Here is a 19063-nt window from a genome sequence, read left to right as displayed (position 1 = left end):
TATTTTATTTGGTATCATTTGCCTTTGGGGCCGAGCAAACGTGCTGAAAGTTAGTCAAACTTCAGATTGTACAGAAAGTTGCAAAATTTGAATGAATCCATTTTTTTATTTTTCATTTTTAATAGCTTTTATGTATATGCATGTGGGTGTTCTGTGTGTCAAAATACTTCACAGACTGATATTGAACCCCCCTGAAAAAAGATTCCCGTTTACAACTCACATGTTTTCCTAAGAACTCACACATGCACTACTAACTGCTGTTTTTACTGCCTCCTGTCTGGGCTTTCAGGTCACCTTTAATTACCTCCATCCGTCCGTCCCTGCTTCTCTTCATCCATTTATTCATTCGTCCTAGTTTACCATTTGGGTGCTGAGCTGAAATGACTCAACCAAAGGAAGAAAGCCCCTTAATCTGACATGAGTAAAACATTTGTTGTGCGTTTCCTTCTGCGGCTGACTTATTGATCCAATCACCTTAAATTGTTTAAAGCCTCAGAAAGTGCTCTGTTTTGCCCCAAAGATGCTGGTAAATGTACAGAGGTGAGTTTACTCAGGTAGTAGAACAGTGTTTGTTAACATCTTTTGACATCATACCGATCAGGAGTTCAACTTTCTCAAGTTAGTGAAAGCTTGTGACCCATTAATGGCTTTGGGCTGTTTGTACTTCATTCATCAATTTAGATAATATGGATTAAGTGTAAAGAAAGACGATGATGCAGTGTGGGTGAGTTGTCATCACAGGTTTTGATCGTTGATCTAAAGAAAGATAATCTGGATGGCTTCTGTATAGCCTCGCTATTATGATCCTAATGTCACGGCTGTTTACCCTCTCTGTCCTGCGTTCTCACCCACTCTTCCTCTCTCCTTCTTTGTCACGTCTATATGTGATTTCTTTTCTCTTTCTCATAATCCATGCTGTCATCGGCAGATTCACTTTTAAACCTCCATTTCATCTCATTGGCCGCTGAAAGCAAAGTGCAGCCACTGGTTTTGCTCATACGTGTCTCAGTAAGTGCAGGGGCTCACTTTAATAGGTTGGCTGCTGACTTGGCAACCTTTGCACTTCCAATCCACATTCCTTCACTTACTCTCATTCAAATATTTGAAAACATAACTTTTATAATGGTGATTGCTGGGTTTTTTTTCCCATATTGGATTAGATTAGGGGAAGTATGAGGCAGTAATGCCAATTTGCACGTTAATAGTGAGGAAAAGGCTTCAGTTGTGTTGTGAAGGGGCTGGTAGCAGAGAGATCTTACAGTGCTCAAATGAATAAATAATAATAATAATGAATAAATACATCAAAGTACATCAACATTAGCTAATAGATGCAGGACACTGTAATCAATATCGTCATCCTGCTCTTTCACTTGTGACTTTTATTTTATAGTACTGTATAGCTTGTTACATGCTTAAAGAATAGAATAGAATTTAATTACATAAGAGCAGTAATCATCAATAAAGCTGCTGAAGATAGTGAGCTGTCATTTCAAAGGGTGAAAGTGCTTGGAAAAAAAATCTAAAATTGTATTCAACTTAAAAGAAAGTTTCAAAGTACTTTAAGGTGCTTAGGAGTATACATTATATGTGAGACAGATATCATTTTAACACGATTTCTTTAAGGAGAAACGTACGATTTAGCATCTAACACTGGATGGCGCTGCGTTAGATGCAATGAATTTTCCAAAACATTTTTAAATTCCAACTTAAAATCATTATCAATATCAAATGCTCCAACATCTCTGGTGATTTTGGTCTAAAATCCATAAGGATAGCTAACAGCCCTGTACTGCTGCGCCCTCCCCTTTAACAGACCAGGTTAGACTGAAAATCTCCTTAACTTGAGTTGTTTAATGACCGTAGCTAATGCCGGTGTGCACACCCCTCTCTTTGTCTTGTCTCTGTGGCCAGCCTAATCACTGCTGACAGTCAGCTTTGCTCTTTTATTAGCTCTGCGTCGCTTGCAATCAGTGACAGTGAAGTCAGGCAGCAGGAAGGGCTTGTGTGAACTCAACACCCACTCTGGTCCAATGTTCAGACTTGTACACAAGCATACAAACACACATGCACACATACACATGGGCTCCTCTGCACTTTCACATAAAAAAAAAACTCCCTCCTATAGTCAAATAAACAAATAGCCAACCTTTTATATGTTTACTTGCAATCTTGCAGAGTGTGCACAAAGTACAAATACAAATGTAGGCTTGCATGTAGGCACAAATGTATTCAAACACACATACACACTGACTTTCAAATTAATGAAACACCCATGATCTGGCAGCCAGTGGCCTCCCTATGTGGGTCAGGCCCATGCAAAGCTGTATCGATTTTTCGACTACGTGTCTGACTGTGCGCTCCCATGTTCAAAAGGCTGACTGCTAATACGACAGCTTGGGAGCATATCTAAACACGCGGACACACACTCATATTCACAGACGAGAGGTTCCACAGTTTGCTAGCCTCTTCTTGTCATTGCCCCTCCAATTGGCAGACTGTGGATTTGTTTGATAAAGAAAAGGGCTGACATTCGAACGGGCAATTTGTTACTGGCGGGGCGGGGCGGGGGGAGAGAGGGACTGGGGTGGGAAGGGTGGGTCAGGAATTTGCTTCACTCCCTTCAAAGAATGTAGCATCACCCATATGTCCGTCTGCCCTGGTGCATACTCGATGGAGTGGAAGAGCAGGGATGCGAGAGTGCCCTCTCTTTTCTTTCAGTCTCTATTTCCAGCCTATTTTGCAGGGCTGACAAGCCTCCCTGTGCACTCTGGATCCAGAGCGAATGCTTAATGCTGTGTTGTCCATTGCATTAAGCCATGTATTGGTCATTTAGGCCACAGCAGAGACAGAGTTGGAAACCTGTGCCATTCACATGTGAGGTCAGAGCACAACGCGACATTGGCATAGTGAAATACTCCCAATATTTTAAACGCTGAAATTTTCTCTCACCCTGCACAGCCAGCACCCCTGTCCTTGCTAAAACATGCTACCAACCGTACTTATATACAGTAGATGTGAATGAAGTCTTATTATAATCCCCTTTACTGCAGGCCTGCACCACATATTTACCACGGATGACCTTTTGACCCTAGCCACTGGCTAACATCTAATGCTGAAAATTGGCTAATTTGTGAAATGGCAGAATATGGGGGGTAAAGACCACTTAGAGCTAATGGCTGGCTCATCTGAATAAAAGTGCCATGCTCAGGGGAGGGCATGCACAGGGCAGGCGCGATACCAGTGTTTGTTAGGTGTGCTGTATGTGCAAGATTGGACCATCTCAAAGAAGGCGGCTATCTCTCCCCCCTCACATCAATCTGAGTGGCAAAGACTTTCACTGCTTCCATTAACTTGCCATTTGTTATCCTTGTATGCTGTAGGGTTTTTCTCAATTACAGCCATTTATGGTTTCTGGAGTAATTACATTAAACTCGAGTTAGTTACCTGTAAGGTGTGTTCTACCGTAAATTAAATTGGAAGTTTCTGTCTTACTTCCTTTTCATTAGGTAGTAATGGGATGTACTTGTTCTTTTGCAAGAACAACCAGAGGGCTGAATGAATTTGGAATCAGGAGACTGACCTCATAAGGGAAGGTGGGCTTCCAAGAGTTCAGGGCAATTTCAATTAAAACCTAAGGACCGAACATCATATGTGACAAAAGATGTTAAAGTCATGCAGCCACATTGTACCAGGCAGAAAGAAGAAATCAAGATAACTATTTTACAATCATGCGTAAGACATTTCAACACTTAATCAGAAGGTTGCAAATAACACATTTTTGATCCCTAAAGCACATAATTCTGGATATGAAGTTTTTACCGTAAACATTAATTACACTGTGAGGATTCTTAAAAATAATCTGATAAATATTTGGTATTACCCTACTCAGTCTTTAGACAGCATATTTTGCATGGAATTACTATACTATAATAACGATGTATGATTACAGTTATCGCGGAAAATGAAAAAAATTATGAAATAATTATTGCCATAGCTTCTTCCCTCACTGTCCTGTAATTTGTGTGTTTGATGTTTCGGTACCTGTTACCTTCAGCACATTTAGCCAGTCCTTCATTTGCACTCGTCATTTAGGTTAACAGCTTATTCAGTCTGTTTATGGATGGTCCCTTAGAGCTAAATTAATAGAGGAGGCATCAGGGACCAAAGAGGAAAGTCATAAGCAGGACTGTATCGCTCATTTGCAATGTAGAGGCTAATTACCATTTGCCACTCTCCAATCTCGTTTCATAATACCTTCACCACTCAACTTCTTTTGTGTTTTTGTGCCTGCAAGCCATGCATGACTTTTACCCAACAGAGGATGCTTTGCTTCTGTCTTCTTTATAACTTCATGCACTGGAGATATTGAGCTTTTAGATTTGCCCCACACAAGCCTGCATCTGACATTCACTCGTGAGAATGATGCTGTGATTGCCTTCAGCTTTGACAGTGTCCTATTTGGCTGTGAATTAAAATACTTGGAGAAAAAGAGTGAGTTATATCACAAAAAAAAAAAAACATCTCAGGGAGAGATCACAGTCAGACATCCATCATCACTTCGAGTTAATCATTGATGAAAGTTCCTTGTTTTAATCTAAGTGAGCGCTGGGGTTCAAAGAGTTCCTTTCAGGTTTAAGTTAGACCGTCATTTAAAATACAACCTTTCTACTGATACATAAACTGTGAGAAAACAGCTTCAATGGGGGCGGAAGCCACATTAGAATTGAACCTAAAAACCAAACACAAGTCCCCTGACATAGTTACTTTAATATTCATCACTCGACATACAAATCTAGTATAAAGGATTATGATAAATTATGAAATTGTTTACGATCCGAGTTGCTTAACGATTCAGGTGTGTCTCCCAGAAAGGGGAGATATAATATCGGAGACACTTTTAGCTGGAATGTTAAATAACATGAAAAAGCATTCCTCAGCTCCACTCACAACATGCCTGAACTGCACGAGTATTTACTTCTGCCTTTTATGTTTATCTCTGTTTAAACAGCGTCCAAAGAGTAAGAATTAATGTTATTAATCCGGTACCAAACACGTAAAGTCAGTGGATTATCTGACTTAAGAGAGCGCATTGTTAAATATTCAGTAACTATGAGTTTTGGGTGTGAGCCTTCAGAAACTGCACCAGTAGACAAACAGATTATGTGTCATGATTTCTGTCAAGGCAGATTGCAAAGCTTGCTCTACATGCCAAGAGGAATTACTGAAAATGACTAACTTTTGTGTACTTTCCCTTTGCTATTAAGACCAAAAATCCCTCTCAAATCTTCCTTTTTTTCTCTCCTGTTATGAATGGCCCGCTTGAATAAAGAAAGCAGTTTTTTTTTTTTTTTTAAACAAATGATTACATTGTGTAACATCCATGGAGGCTGTATTTACTGAATTTAAAAACTTAATGAGAACCAAATGATTTTCTTTATCATCATGATGTCCTGCCATATTAAAACCTTGGACTACATACAAGGCTATTATTTGGCAACGAACAACCGTTTCATTTAGGACCAGATAGAAAGACGTTTAGACGAGGAACATTTTTTTTCAGTAATTTTTTCTTCAAAAGAAGGCTTTTTTTTAAACAAATATCTCAGACATGATTCGTATAATAATTGATAGTTTCTAACTCAATTTCATAGCACACTGATTGTTTGGTAAGAGTGCTCCTTTTGTTTCTCTCTTTCAATGAAAGTAAATAAACTTCACCCTGCTGATAGTGGTTGGATTACCCCTCCAGCTTTTATACAGGCTCGCATTGACTGTGATGGTGAAATATTTTCCAGTGATTTATATCTGCTTTATATATTTATATGTACTTTTTTTTTGATAAGGATAACAAATAAATAGAAGTCTTCATTTTGTTTTTTAGAAGGAAAACCAGCATTTTGTGGGTCTTGGTATTGCCGCCTTAATAGTGTAAAGACCTGCTAAGACTCTGAGTGCAAAGAGGGTCTGAAGTCGGGTAGATTTGAGTACTTTCTTTTGTCACAAATGCAGGGTTATGGAGGAAGAAGGAGATACTGGAACGGCCTGGCCCACAATCAAGATAACATGTCTGGAGAACTATGAAACAGGATGGAAACATTGATCCCCTCATTGATGTTCGCCATTTATTTGCCATTTAGTTATCAACACTGCAGATGTCATGACATGACACACCAGATATAGACACATTTTGTTTCTAAGTAAATGTACATCAAACTTGGTTCATAAATCCTGCAGGAACAAATGCTTATATTTAACATACACTACTGAGGAAGTCATGCATTTGCTTGAAAAACAGTTAAACGTTAAACCAAGCTAACATGCTCCTCAAGTCCTCTCTTTAGAGGAAGTTCAACGCCTCCCTTCCAGTCAAAGACAATTTATAAGTAAAAGAGAAAGTAGCTGCTGCTCTCACTGGCTGGTCTACATTACTGCTGACACAATTACAGATTAAAAACAATGAATGGAATATGATAACATTGATATCAATGATGAAATATGTAACATCCAGTACGTTCAGGTAAAGAAGCAAACAGGGAGAAATACAGTTTTACCTCAGTTAACGTCAGCATCTGAATGTGTCCCTATTTCGCTTGTGTGTTAATCGGTGCACACAACACAGTAGTAAACTGAGTGTTGAATCATTAACTGTAGGAAATAGATCATTAAAAGTTCAAAAGAGATCTAGGTTAAACTCACAGAGTGAACATTATACCCTTTAAAAACTTAAAAGGCAGTAGCAGAGGACAGAAAGTCTATGAATAGTCGAATGAGCTTGCTACTGCCTTAAGGGTCAGTGTTGCATGTCCACTGAAGACAAGCTAAATGGAGGTGGTCACTGGACATTTGCATTTCAAACATTCCCCCTAGATATTTAGACAGATGTGTGGTTTAGCCAGCAACCTCAGACATCATAGTCAAACTCATTGTCGGCAATCAGCTGCTGTTACAGCAGGAGTTTAACTGGGACAAACTACTTCCTCGTATGTTAATCCAGACAGGATATATCCTTGAGAGCCAGCATTAAATTGGCATTATAAGAATTATACAAGCCTGTAAAACCTGTATATGGTGTTTACTGGACTTAGTTATTAATGTTTTCAAAATAAGGAAACAGTTTACAGTTTTTTTTCCTGCTTTTGGAAAAAAAATACTGAGAATTTGTTGGCCAAACTTGCTCTGAAGAAGGATATATAGTAATAGTTGCTGCTGGCAAAGATTAAATGAAACATACTTTTACTAAAAGTTTTCTTCTAGTTTTGGCTGTAACCACCAACCCCCTACTTTTTTTTTTTTTCCTTTTTAACAGGTCGCCACAGCAGATCATCATGTTCTGCATATTGATCTGGCATGGGTTTCATGTTGAATGCACTTCCTGACACGAGCCTCCTAAATGTCCTGGGCTTGGGACTGGCACTGTGAGAACACAGGCTTGTGACCCATTAGTAGCTGTTTTTTTTACAGTGCTCGGTTGGGGTGGGGTGGGGGGTGTGTGGGGTTCAGCTCCACATGTGGCGTTGCTGGAAAAACATCCTATTGTTCATCTATCAGAAAATGGGTGTACAGATCACAGGAAATAAAAGAGCTGAACATATTGACTGGACTCAAATGCTGCAAATTTGAACAGAGAACATCTAGTTCAGTTGAACTGTGACAGCGTAAGAGTTAACTGGATCAACACCAAATATGTATATGCAAACCATGAAAACTGATTTAACCTGCTACCTTTCCATTGGGGTTATGCACATTGCGACATGTAAGATTATGCTGTTTAGGCAACTCACAATACAATCTGCATGCAGTAATTTGGACTGGGATTCAGAACTGTTTTACATTTTGCAACCTTTGCAAGAAAGTTTCCTTGGTAAGTCAACTTTTTGATCACTCATCATGGACTTCATTGAGTCACGGGTCATAAAAAAAATGATGAGTTTACTCCAACATGCAAGATTAACTACTCCCCTCCGAAGATTGTGAGGTTTTGGAAACTATTACTACTGTAACTTCTTGCACTATTACTGCAACAACAATCTTACAAAGCCATTATGCCACCTCCAGGGAATTCAGACTGTTAAATAGTCAGAGAGGGATATAATTGCCCTGCTTTTCTGTAAATGAAAGACATAAACCATAAAGTTATTTGTAAAATAAATAAAAAAAATATATGATAAACGAAGCAACAACTCAATTACGTTTAATGGGAAAGCACATACCTCATTTAAACACTTTTTAAACAGAAGAATGGAAAAAAACAAATGAGAAATGTATGCTTGTAAACTATTAAAGACCTTAATCATGGTTCAGTCTTTACCATAGCATCACAGTATGCATTGTTTTGTATTATTATTATAAGTCCAGCTCATCTTTTTCAGACTGTAATCTGTATCATATGCTCGACACAAACCTGCCGATGGCCTCCTGGTCTTTAAAAGACATCATCGGACCTTGGCTGGCCCGTGACATCACAGCATCTCAGAGTAAATGGCAAAAATACAATGTATTCATGGAATAAACTTTTATTCAAATAATTGCCTAATTTCCTCCAGCGTTTTATGCCTGAACTTCCAATCAGCCCGCTCATCAACGGGACAGACTCACTGCCTGTCACAAAGCGCGTAACAGAGCCTTGACATATGGAGTCACTGGCATGCGAGTTGGCTCTTGTTGGTCAGCGAGATGTTCCTCAAACACTTTCTCTGAAATGATGTCCTAATGATGACCCTAGGCCCACTTTTAATCACTATTTGCATTGCCCTTTTAATAATTATTCCAGTCCTCTGCACAATTTTAACTGTAGAAGCATGAGATCCTGTGATGAACAGTATCATTTGGGGCCATGCCAAATTATGGAGGTTTTCAACCCTCCTACCCCCCCCCCCCCCCCCCCACCCCCTCCCTTCCTTTTATGTATTATGCAAAGTAAGTTTATTTCCACGACATCTGTTCCCAAGTTTGATGGAAGTGAAGCTGAGACTTCACATACATGCCCTTTCTTTTTTCTTTTTTTTTAAATATACATGCCATTTTCTGATGAACTGTGGTCAAAGAGAAAGCAAAGCAAACAGAGTCCAGAAACAACAGCGTTTGATGCACACGCTGACATGATTACACTAACATTTCAGTGTCATATCAAAATATACTCTCTTAAATGGCCCCGATTCATTAAGATCCTTGAAAATGGGGTAAAACATCTGATGGTGTTATCAGTAAGAATTTTAATGATGTGAAACTGGGAAAATGTCACATGTAATCTCGATGGGTGTGTTTTGATACAGCTGTGCTTATAAAGGGAGAAGGCTATATGCGTGGAATACATGACTTTTTAAACTTTGTCCTTTGAAATTGAATTTTAAATTTTAACACGATCCAACAGGGTAAAGATGTAAGATTTCTACGCTCAGATTCAAAACATAAGTTTCTTGCAGTGGAGCCACAGTCATGTTTGAATAATCTGCATGTGAATATTAAAGCAGTCTGCAAGGTTTATGTATATTCTTTCACAGGCTGGTGTTATTAGTTGCTTCATCTTTCTTTCTGCCTTAAATGCTGGATGAAATATTTTCACATAGTGTTGGAAAAGGAGCCACACAAAATAAACATTTGTTTTAATCAATCATTTGATGGTGGAATAAAGGTAGCTTTGCGCTTTGTCTCTGTAGCTCTGACCAAAGAGCTCAAGGAGTCTGCAGTTGCTCCTGCATCTCCATGCTTCTGTATTTATGAAAATTCTTCACTCAGTTAAATTATTTGGGAGCAATGAAGGAGGAATCTCTTGTGTTTTCTTTGACCTTAAGAGCAAAGAACAAAAAAAAGGGAGCAATCGATCGCTACCCTCTAAAGATGCCAGAATATAATATTTTGAAATGAAAAGTGTTAAAAAAGAGGAAGGCGAGGCAGATGAACAGCTGTATTGAGAGAAACAGTCACCCAATATGCTGAAGGAAAACAATCTCTGCACATTATGGAGACTAAAGATGAAAAAAAAAAATGCTTAATCAACTAACATTGATATTACTTCTGGCAATTAGGAGCATGCTGGTAATGATATGAGTTTTCAGCTGTAAATAATTATGCTGCCTGCAGGCCATGCTTTAATTCTCGGCTGTATCTATAAACAATAATCAAACCAACAGCAGCAGGCTAAAAGTTGGAGATTTGCGGGTTTGCAGAGCAGCAGTTGAGGAGCAGCTTATTGGAGCCCTGTGGTGATGCTGGTAGTCAGGGTCACCTTCAGGTGCTCCCTCTCATCGCTACTCCAGAGCGCTAATGCACACTTCTATTGATCCGCCTGCTTGTGTCAACACAACACACATTTATATGCAGGTACTTCAAGCTGACTGTATATGAAAACACATTCTGTTCACACATAGAAGCATGTTTTTAATACTAAAAAATGCTTCTGTTTTAGGATGAAGCTTCATAGTTTTTGATTATCGCATGTTACCATTGGCTAATTCAGGTAAGTAAGCTGTCTTGGGTGATTGATGCAATTGCATTAGCCACCAATATTTACCATGGCAGAGTGCAGCGCAAGCTTTGAAACTGAAAACTATTTGATTTCAGAGGTATGTAACTGTACAGCCGTAGGAATATTGTAATAATTATATGTTTTACACATAGAATTTTATTTGTAAAGATATTTGCTTTCTTTTAAAAGGCAGTGACAAAAAAACTGCATCATACACAAGCGAGAGACTTGGCAGCGAACTTTACGTCGGTGTCAAATGAGAAGTGTAAAGACTAAGATGAAGTGCATAATTAAAGAAACATATGAAAGCCAGCACTGGGCCCGAGATTAATTAGGTGCATGTCAATACCTTCATCAATATCCGATTAACTAATGACACATGGCCCAATGAAGGCTATTGATCTTCTCCAAGTATGCAGCGTTAATAGGTTGAAGCAAAGAGTAAGAGCTGGCAGAAAACTGCGATGGGAGTTTCACGGTTTGGAGGAAGTGGGGGTCCTGAGCACATCGGTGCCCCCACCCTTCATCCTCCAGTCATATGTTATTTCTGTGACCACAATTGAACTTAGAAAGAAGTTTAGCAAGAATTCCCATCCTTTAACCGATAATTAAAAATGACCCCAAAGGATCGCTCTCTCTCTCTCTCTATCTATACATATATATATATATATATATATATATATATATATATATATATATATATATATATATATATATATATGTGTAAACTCAATTTAGATTAATGATGGTGAAATGGCCGACATCATAAGTTAGTCCCTTTAGAATAATGATTGTAATGTTAATAATGAACACTTGGATAAAGGATGAACAATTCTCTGTCCTGGAGTTGAATCCCTATACAGGTTAATTAGGTAAGATAACATCATTAGCCACTCTTATGCCCACACTGAGAATTAATTGGATAAGATGGAGATTTAGGTCTTTGTTTTATCACATACATGATCAACCACAGCTTGGCCAGAAAATGGGAGGTCCAAATTGGTGAGTAACTTATTCAGATTACGTTCAACCAGTTTAATGAGCGAAAAATATAGGCGCTGTAAAGACTCTTTTGGATGCACTGGATGGATTAAAAAGTGCACTAATGATGTATTGTTATGCCTTGTTAAATTCTGATTGCTTTCAGCCTCGTTTGATAATCAAACAGAGATTGCAACGCAGGTCACGCCAATGCGCAGAAAGTGTCCAGCAGCTTTCACAAACCTCAAATGAAAGAAAACATTCAGCTCCATCATCACAAAATAAATGAGGGCTATTCCTTGCTGATACATATGAGCAATCTCTCTTCCTCAGTTGAAAAGGCCACCGATGGCCTGATGGCTTCGCAGTCATAAATAAAGCACAGTCTGACTTTTTGTTCTCAGGGAAGCATTAGGCTGTAGCTCATGATCTGTTTTAAGGGGACATTAGTGTTAATATGCCTTATGCCAAACATGAATGGGCCAATCCGCTGGGCATTCTCCACCTATCCTTCACAGCAGCTGTAAAGCTTGCTTGGCTGTCTTTGACTGAGAAATACGTTTGTCTGCAGTCCCTTCTAAATAATGCATGAAGGTACTTTTGTGTGAATTGTCATATGCTGCATAATAGATGTTAACAAAGCAGTGTGAGTGCTTTGACTTCAGTTTGGGGAAGTTCATTGTAATCGAGACTGAGAGATGACAATGCAATCGGTTTTACTTGTAGTATCTGTGTAATAGGGAAACAGCAAGTGAACATCTCTTTGAAGGACGGTTATGCCACACTCCTCATTAATAATTCATCCCAGCTGAAAACACAAACAGTAATGCCATCTGGTAAATGAAACTATCAAACGGATGAAACTTTATCTTGGCAACTTAACAGTTGCACTTTTGGTCATGGCCTCCTGCATTTATCGTTCATATTTATAGGGCGTATTTGTTTATAATTGATTTCAAGAGTTTCTCATGCTTTCTGTTTCTTCAGTTAGTGAGACTAAATGAGAGCGGGTCACCTGACACCGCGTATCGCCTGCTGTTGGGAATTATGTTACGATCACCTTGACAACTGAGGTGGTGCCGGCCATCTAGAGGGAATACACCGTTCCAGAAGGTAACGTTCCTTTTTATTTATAACTCTAATACCATATATGGATTATTACGTGATAGTTTTCAGTCTTCGAGGGGCATTAGCTGTTGGAAAAATACTTGATTTGACAAATTTCTAGAAAGGTACCAAAATATTTCATCAACATAATGCAACAGATAGGAATATATTCACCAAACAACACTGCTTGCTCATTAACTTGAATGTGTACATGTGTACACCGGTATGCTCAGCTGTGTGACCCTCTCTATGTAGAGGGAGACTAGGAGTTGTCAAACAATAAGAAAAGACTTTCTTGTCTACGGTCCAATAATATATTCTCTGGTGCTCCATGCCCCGTCCCTCTGTGACTATTAAATTACATCCCCAGCCCGTGTGTATATGAAAAAGAAATGGAATGAGGATTTTGGGTTGCACTATGCCATAAATACCTCGTCTAGTGCAACACAGATCCTGTCATTGTAGATTAAGCATTGGCTGAGCTTCACTAGATGACAGAGGACATGGTCAGACTCAAGGCACAAGAGAGCCATGGAAACAAGATTGTAGGTCAAATCTATTAGATATCTCACCTTGTACCTGATATAACAGCTTCTTTATTTATTGTACTCTATAATTTATGCACACTAAGCATAGTTTGTGTTAAAAGGTTTTGTTAAAAGGTTAAAGAGTTATTATTGCAAGATGTGAAACCATAATGTGGTAAGAAAGTCAGAAGGTTACGGAGACATTTTTGCTCAAAAATTCAAAACAGCAATTAACTGAAAGCAGTTAAAAGTGTTGTCTCTGTAAACTTTCACCAGAACTATTTGTTGCAGTCGTGACGCTAAGATGATATGGCGTACAACATTTTTGAATGCACGAGTCAAAAATGAACATATCAGAAGGCAATATATAGATAATATATCTGGTGTTTGCACTGGTTGGTGTTGGCAGCATGAGTTTGCATGATTGCACAGTCCCATAAGTGCATGAGATAATTCAACACAGCAGTGGACTCATGCATGTTTGTCTCTCTTGATAGATACTAACTCAAATCCAGCAAGCGTATCGTTATCTGAAGGACGAAAGGCTTAGCTGCACAGTATCATATTTGCATATGACTTTTGACAGAACGCATGAACCTCAAGCAGAAAAGTGAATCAGTCATTTATGCGGTTAACAATAGTGTTGGCAGTCACATTGTTTACAGAGTCAGTATTTGGCAGAGAGCAGGCAGTTTTAACAACGACTGGCCTTCTTTTTATTTTTTATTCCTCCTCACAGCAGCACAATTTTACAACCTGTGTAAAACATTCACGCACATGCAAACACACAAATTCATCCACATTTCTTTAAATAACCCAGAAAACAACCGTAAAAAACAAAAAACAGCTAAGCCATTTGAAAACAGGAACGTTAGGGTGTCTAATTCTTTAAAATTCAATACACATGTTAAGGAAATGCTACAAAGCACCTCTATATCTAAAAGTATTATCCTTTTCTGGTGATAAGTGCAATTGAACACAAATAGGAACAGCTGGAGATATAGCAAAGTTTTACTCTCCACAGTTGTTTACCTAATCAGTTTTTCTTCTTTTTTTCCCCCCCGACCGTGATAAGGTGCATGGATATCCTGTGGTCTTTGCCGAGTTAATGTGAACGGACCGCACACTGGCTCCACTTTCACTGAGTTATTACATCGGGCGTAATTTGAAACAATTACAAAAACACTGGCCCACTTGTTACAACACTCATTTTCCCTCTCATATACAAACCACAGATTCAATAGCTTTACATGTTTTTCAATCACACCCAGTGGAGCAGTGTTCAGTGTGAAAAAGTATAGCATTTAAGCCTAGTTCACATGGTATGGGATAATCTTTCACATTTTGCCCGGGGTTTGTTTTGCTATTTCAGCAGAAACTTGTGCGAGCCATGTGAATTACCATAAGAAAAGATGATAAAAAGCCAAATGATATTTTATCAGATGCAAATGAATAAACTATTTCAATAATCAGGCCAAATAATTTGTTATCTGCAATAACAAGTGGTGTTTATTGTCCCTTATGCTCGGAGATGCATTGCTGAGATAATAGTTTTAAACATACCAGCAGAAAAGAAACAGTGTAATAGAGCTTGGAATGAAGGATTTTATGCTGCACAGAAAGATATTGTAAGAGCTACAGTATTTTGCAATATTTAGCTCCAAAATGGACAGAAAACTTTGAATTAAAAGAGATAAGTCTTAGATTATGTCAGTCATTTTTCCAATATGCAGTTTTGATTCCAGTGTGCCTCGGCCTGCATGTTTTGACACATTTATAATCTTTTTTTTTTTTTTCATGCAGTCTGTTTTGCAGGCCTTGCTGTTGCTCAGAGATCAGGGTCAGCGCAGTGATGATCTCTTGCGGTTTTCGGAGATGGACACCTTTGGCAGAGTGAGTGCAGTTTCACTTCTGGTCCTCATAACAGTGTGGCTGAAAATGAGGAGGTCAGACCTCGCACCACCATCTCTCCTCGTCTCAGAAGGTGCTGGTGCAGTCTGACCATTGACATTTAGCATTCCTCCGCGCTGCCTCTGGGTTCTCAATGGGGGATTGAGGAGTTCAGAGGCCAGCGCCTGCTTCTCAAGGGTAAAAACAAAAAGGCTCTTGAAAATCCGAAGGAGTTCCCATGATCCTTGGAAATACTTTGATTCGACCTGTGTTAGATTTCCATTCCACGGATTAGGATATGCACAAAAAAAAAAAAAGTGCATATTGATTCTTTTTATCTCTTGCCCTGGACTTCACACAGCAGATTGCAAAGTTTTACTGACTGACACCGAAATATTTTCTAGCAAGAGCAGAATTTGCAGATGCATAGCAGTTTATTTTTAGTGACCGTTCAGGTTCCATGGCCTTCCCTGACATTTCTAAATGAGTGCAAAAGCTTGTAGTGACATTTTATGGTGGAAAGTTTTCAAAGTCATTTTCCAAGGTTTTTCCAGTAACATACATAATCTGTTAGCATCAAAGGAGCACACATGCATAAATAATTGACTAATTCACTTAAAGGGGGCCAGCGTAGATTAATTAAGCTTGAATACTAATTATGTTTTCTGTCTACACCAACTGACGCCGACGTTGTTTAGAAGAAACTGTTTGGTGGGTCACAATTACCATGCACATATAAGGCTGCTCTATAAATTAAGATCCTTTCACATTTTAAGGGTAGAATTGGCTTTGTAGGCCTTTGAAACAAAATGCTAACCTTATCTTTAGTTATTTATATCAAGATGCTTTGTAGATGTTTTCATTATTCTTATGACATTTCAGCGTTATTGCTGTTTTTATTATGCTGACAGATGAAAAGAGACGTCCTAAGCATGAAAACACAACCAGCTTTTATGTCCTTATTGATTTGGGAAAGTGTTCAATCTTGTCCGAGTGAGTATATTATTTTATTGATATAAATATGTGTCAATAAACACATTTATCATGTATTTAAATGTACATTTTCAAACAAGCGTTTTTAAGCAAAAATCAGAAACAAACAAAGGATGAATCCCGTGCGAGGATCTTTGTGTAATGCCTGGAAAACTGTTGTCACTTCCAGGAACACTTTCCCCCCCCTCCGAACTCTTACACCCCATGCAAAGGGTGATTTTCCGGAAATGGTAGCTTTAAGTGCCTGGGTGAGGACGAGGCTCTGCTGTCTCCTCTCCCCTGGCAAGCAGCACACACAGGGACAGAGGAAGACAGCTCAAAGCTGGGGCCTTGTTTACAGCTGTGTGGGGAAGAAAACAGGCAGACGTAAATGAGGGCTGACGGTTTCATGAAGCACAATTGGTTGATGGTAGATTCAATGTGACTGCGCTGAACTGGGCGATGATCCGTACAGTATGCAAAATTCACTTTCTTGCTGGTCTGTGCCCACCAGCCCCTAGCAGCAAGCGGTCTTCCCCAAGCCCTTCTAGCTATGCCTTTGAATGCAACAAGAACTGAACAAGGCATTGTTACGCTATATTCCTTCTGACAACAATCACATTTAAAGAGAAAGAAAGAAAGGAAAAGAAGTTATGAATTTCTTTTCTCACCACTTGTAAGTGATTTTCTTTTTTTTTGCATGTCATGTTGGCTGCAAAGTAAGCACTTTGCAGGCTTCACAGTGAAATGAGGAAGAGTGAGTGGATTTAAAAAGGCATGTTGATATGCCTTTAGAGGACAACTCGGGGGCTGTTATGGTGCGCTGATATGTATTTATTCCTGTCTTTTGTAAGACTCACAGTTCTTGGCACATGATCGCGTCTCAGCACCATACACGTTAGCTTACTTAGCACCATTTGGCCTATTTATGTGCAATGTTATGGAAGAAATACAGAAAAATGTATCCCGCGCTGGGCAAATGTACAGTCCCAGCGTATTGAACAGTCACGTCTGCCTGTGAACATGCGCTTTATTTGATGAACCTCTGTGACACGTTTTTCCTCAGGATCAAATTGTTGCTATCATTTTAGAAGTGCAACATCTGCATGCTCTATCCGCTTATGACACATCAAACAGCACTCTAAGTATGGACTGAGGACACTGTCAACGTCAGGAGGGGTCTAGAGAGCACGATGAGAACCATGCATTTGTCTTAGCTCTCAAGACAGAGAGGCTCACGTTGTGGTGTGTGGACTAGATCTTTACTGACAGTAACCAGCAGCGTTAAGCCTGAGGTGTATGTGCTGCACTTCTTTAGTATTCTTTCCCTTCTGTGTTTACTACGGTTGTATTTCACTGGATTTAATTCCTTCATAGTAATTAAATGACTTTATGGCATTTGGAGGACATGGAGCAAATTCAGTTCATCATTATGTGAAGCAGGAGCACTTTTTATAATGAAACCGATGAAAAATTGCACACTGACTGGAGTAAATATGAATTAATGTCTGAAAATTCTGACATCTTTCCAAAATACCCAAAGTCCATATACTAATATGAAAATGAATAAAAATGGCTTGAAATAATTAAAAAAATAGATTTTTAGCACCACAGAAAAATAGATCAAACTTAGGAGTACTAATATTATAAACATTTCAGAATTGATTGCTTTCATTCAGATTGTTTAAATAACAGCATATTACTGTCTAAATAACCCACTATCCAACATATCAAATGTTGTTGTTTTTTTTGTCTTTTTTTTAATTAGAAAAATTGCTTCATTAATTTTCATCTGATTTTTGCAAGGAGTTTTGCTCATTTGCATAATTACTCGAAGAATGTTGGATTCTCGCTCAAAGTTGTGTGAAGTTTTGCCAGTGAAATATTAAAAAAATGAAGAAAAGAGAAAGAGACAGTTACTCCAATATCAAATGTGTCTGTCATCTTTAGCACTACACAGTATGTACAATCACAGAAAATGATTGGTACCCAGTTGAAAAGAAAATGGTTTTTAAATAAGTTACAATTAGATAAGCATTAATCTCAGTGGTATAAATGAATGTCTTGCTGTAGGGCTTGTTGAATGTAAAAACAGATTTACAAAAACTCCAGATTGGTCTGGAAGTAGTCCTCTTCTATTTTAATTGCTCTGTCATTTAGAGCTGGGATAAGCCCCCCACCAAACAGTCTGCCCCTTGATTTTGCCTTTGAAATTAAATATTGTATACAAATACATGCTGTTCACGGGCATGAGCACAGTTCATCACTGAAATCTGCATAAAATGATGCTTAAAAGGCTCCATACGCTTTGAGCAACGGAGTTCTTTTGTATGGTTCAGCCTTATGTAAACATATCAATAACAAAAACAACTTCTTATGCCTTTTACTTCAGCTTTTGTATTGTTCTGCTTGTCCGCAGAAATGGGAGAAATGTGGGAGTGCAGCTTGTTCCACATACTCTTGATTTCAAAGAAAGAAACCATGCTGTCTTTTTTACATCCCTTCTTCCTTTTTTTTTGTTTTTCCATTTCATGTCAGTGAGGACCACCTACAACACAAATCAAATAGTGTGATTTAACATGTCTGCACAAACATTGATGGGAAGTTCTTGGAGATGTTCTGCAATGCATTTATATTCCATTGTAAACATATTTAGGAATATATCCTCCACTGAAAATATCCACGCTTTAATGTGTGCAAGAATATAAAATGATGCTATTCAAATGCAACATTTGTTTTACTCCTTAAGGATGTTTTAGGTTACGTTCATGGGAATGAGTGTGTCTGGGTTTTTTTATGGATTTGCACAAATACATTTACTCTTGTACAGCATATGTAAAAATGCACAATTTTCCAGGAGACAGTTTTGTTGCCTCTTCATTTGAGAAACAAGGAGGGAGTATTTTAATGTGACCTTCATTACACATTCATGTCAACTTTTCTTATCTATTTATGATTAAATTCTTTTCCACTCCTGTTGTTCAATTAGTGCTTGACCCCTTTAGCGGCAATGTAAATTAAATGACATTTCAGTGTCGTCCCATATTTAAAATACTGCGTTAGTTGCGGATCATAAATGATGATCTTCATTCTGCAGCTAATTTATTCATTTAACAATTTC

At 38.5% G+C, this 19063-nt stretch overlaps 1 protein-coding gene across 1 annotated transcript in view; it reads left to right on the top strand.

Annotated features, from left to right (window-relative positions):
• The first annotated feature begins 14955 nt into the window (after window positions 1-14955).
• The window catches only part of ofcc1 (orofacial cleft 1 candidate 1), a 79986-nt gene continuing 75878 nt past the window's right edge, over window positions 14956-19063 (top strand). Inside the window, exon 1 of the mRNA XM_061714065.1 lies at window positions 14956-14973. Coding sequence (XP_061570049.1) covers window positions 14956-14973 — 18 coding nt within the window. The remainder of the gene's footprint in view (window positions 14974-19063) is intronic.

This window comes from Cololabis saira, chromosome 22, assembly GCF_033807715.1.
Source record: "Cololabis saira isolate AMF1-May2022 chromosome 22, fColSai1.1, whole genome shotgun sequence".
Taxonomy (NCBI): domain Eukaryota; kingdom Metazoa; phylum Chordata; class Actinopteri; order Beloniformes; family Belonidae; genus Cololabis; species Cololabis saira.
This window is presented reverse-complemented; position numbering and strand designations above follow the sequence as displayed.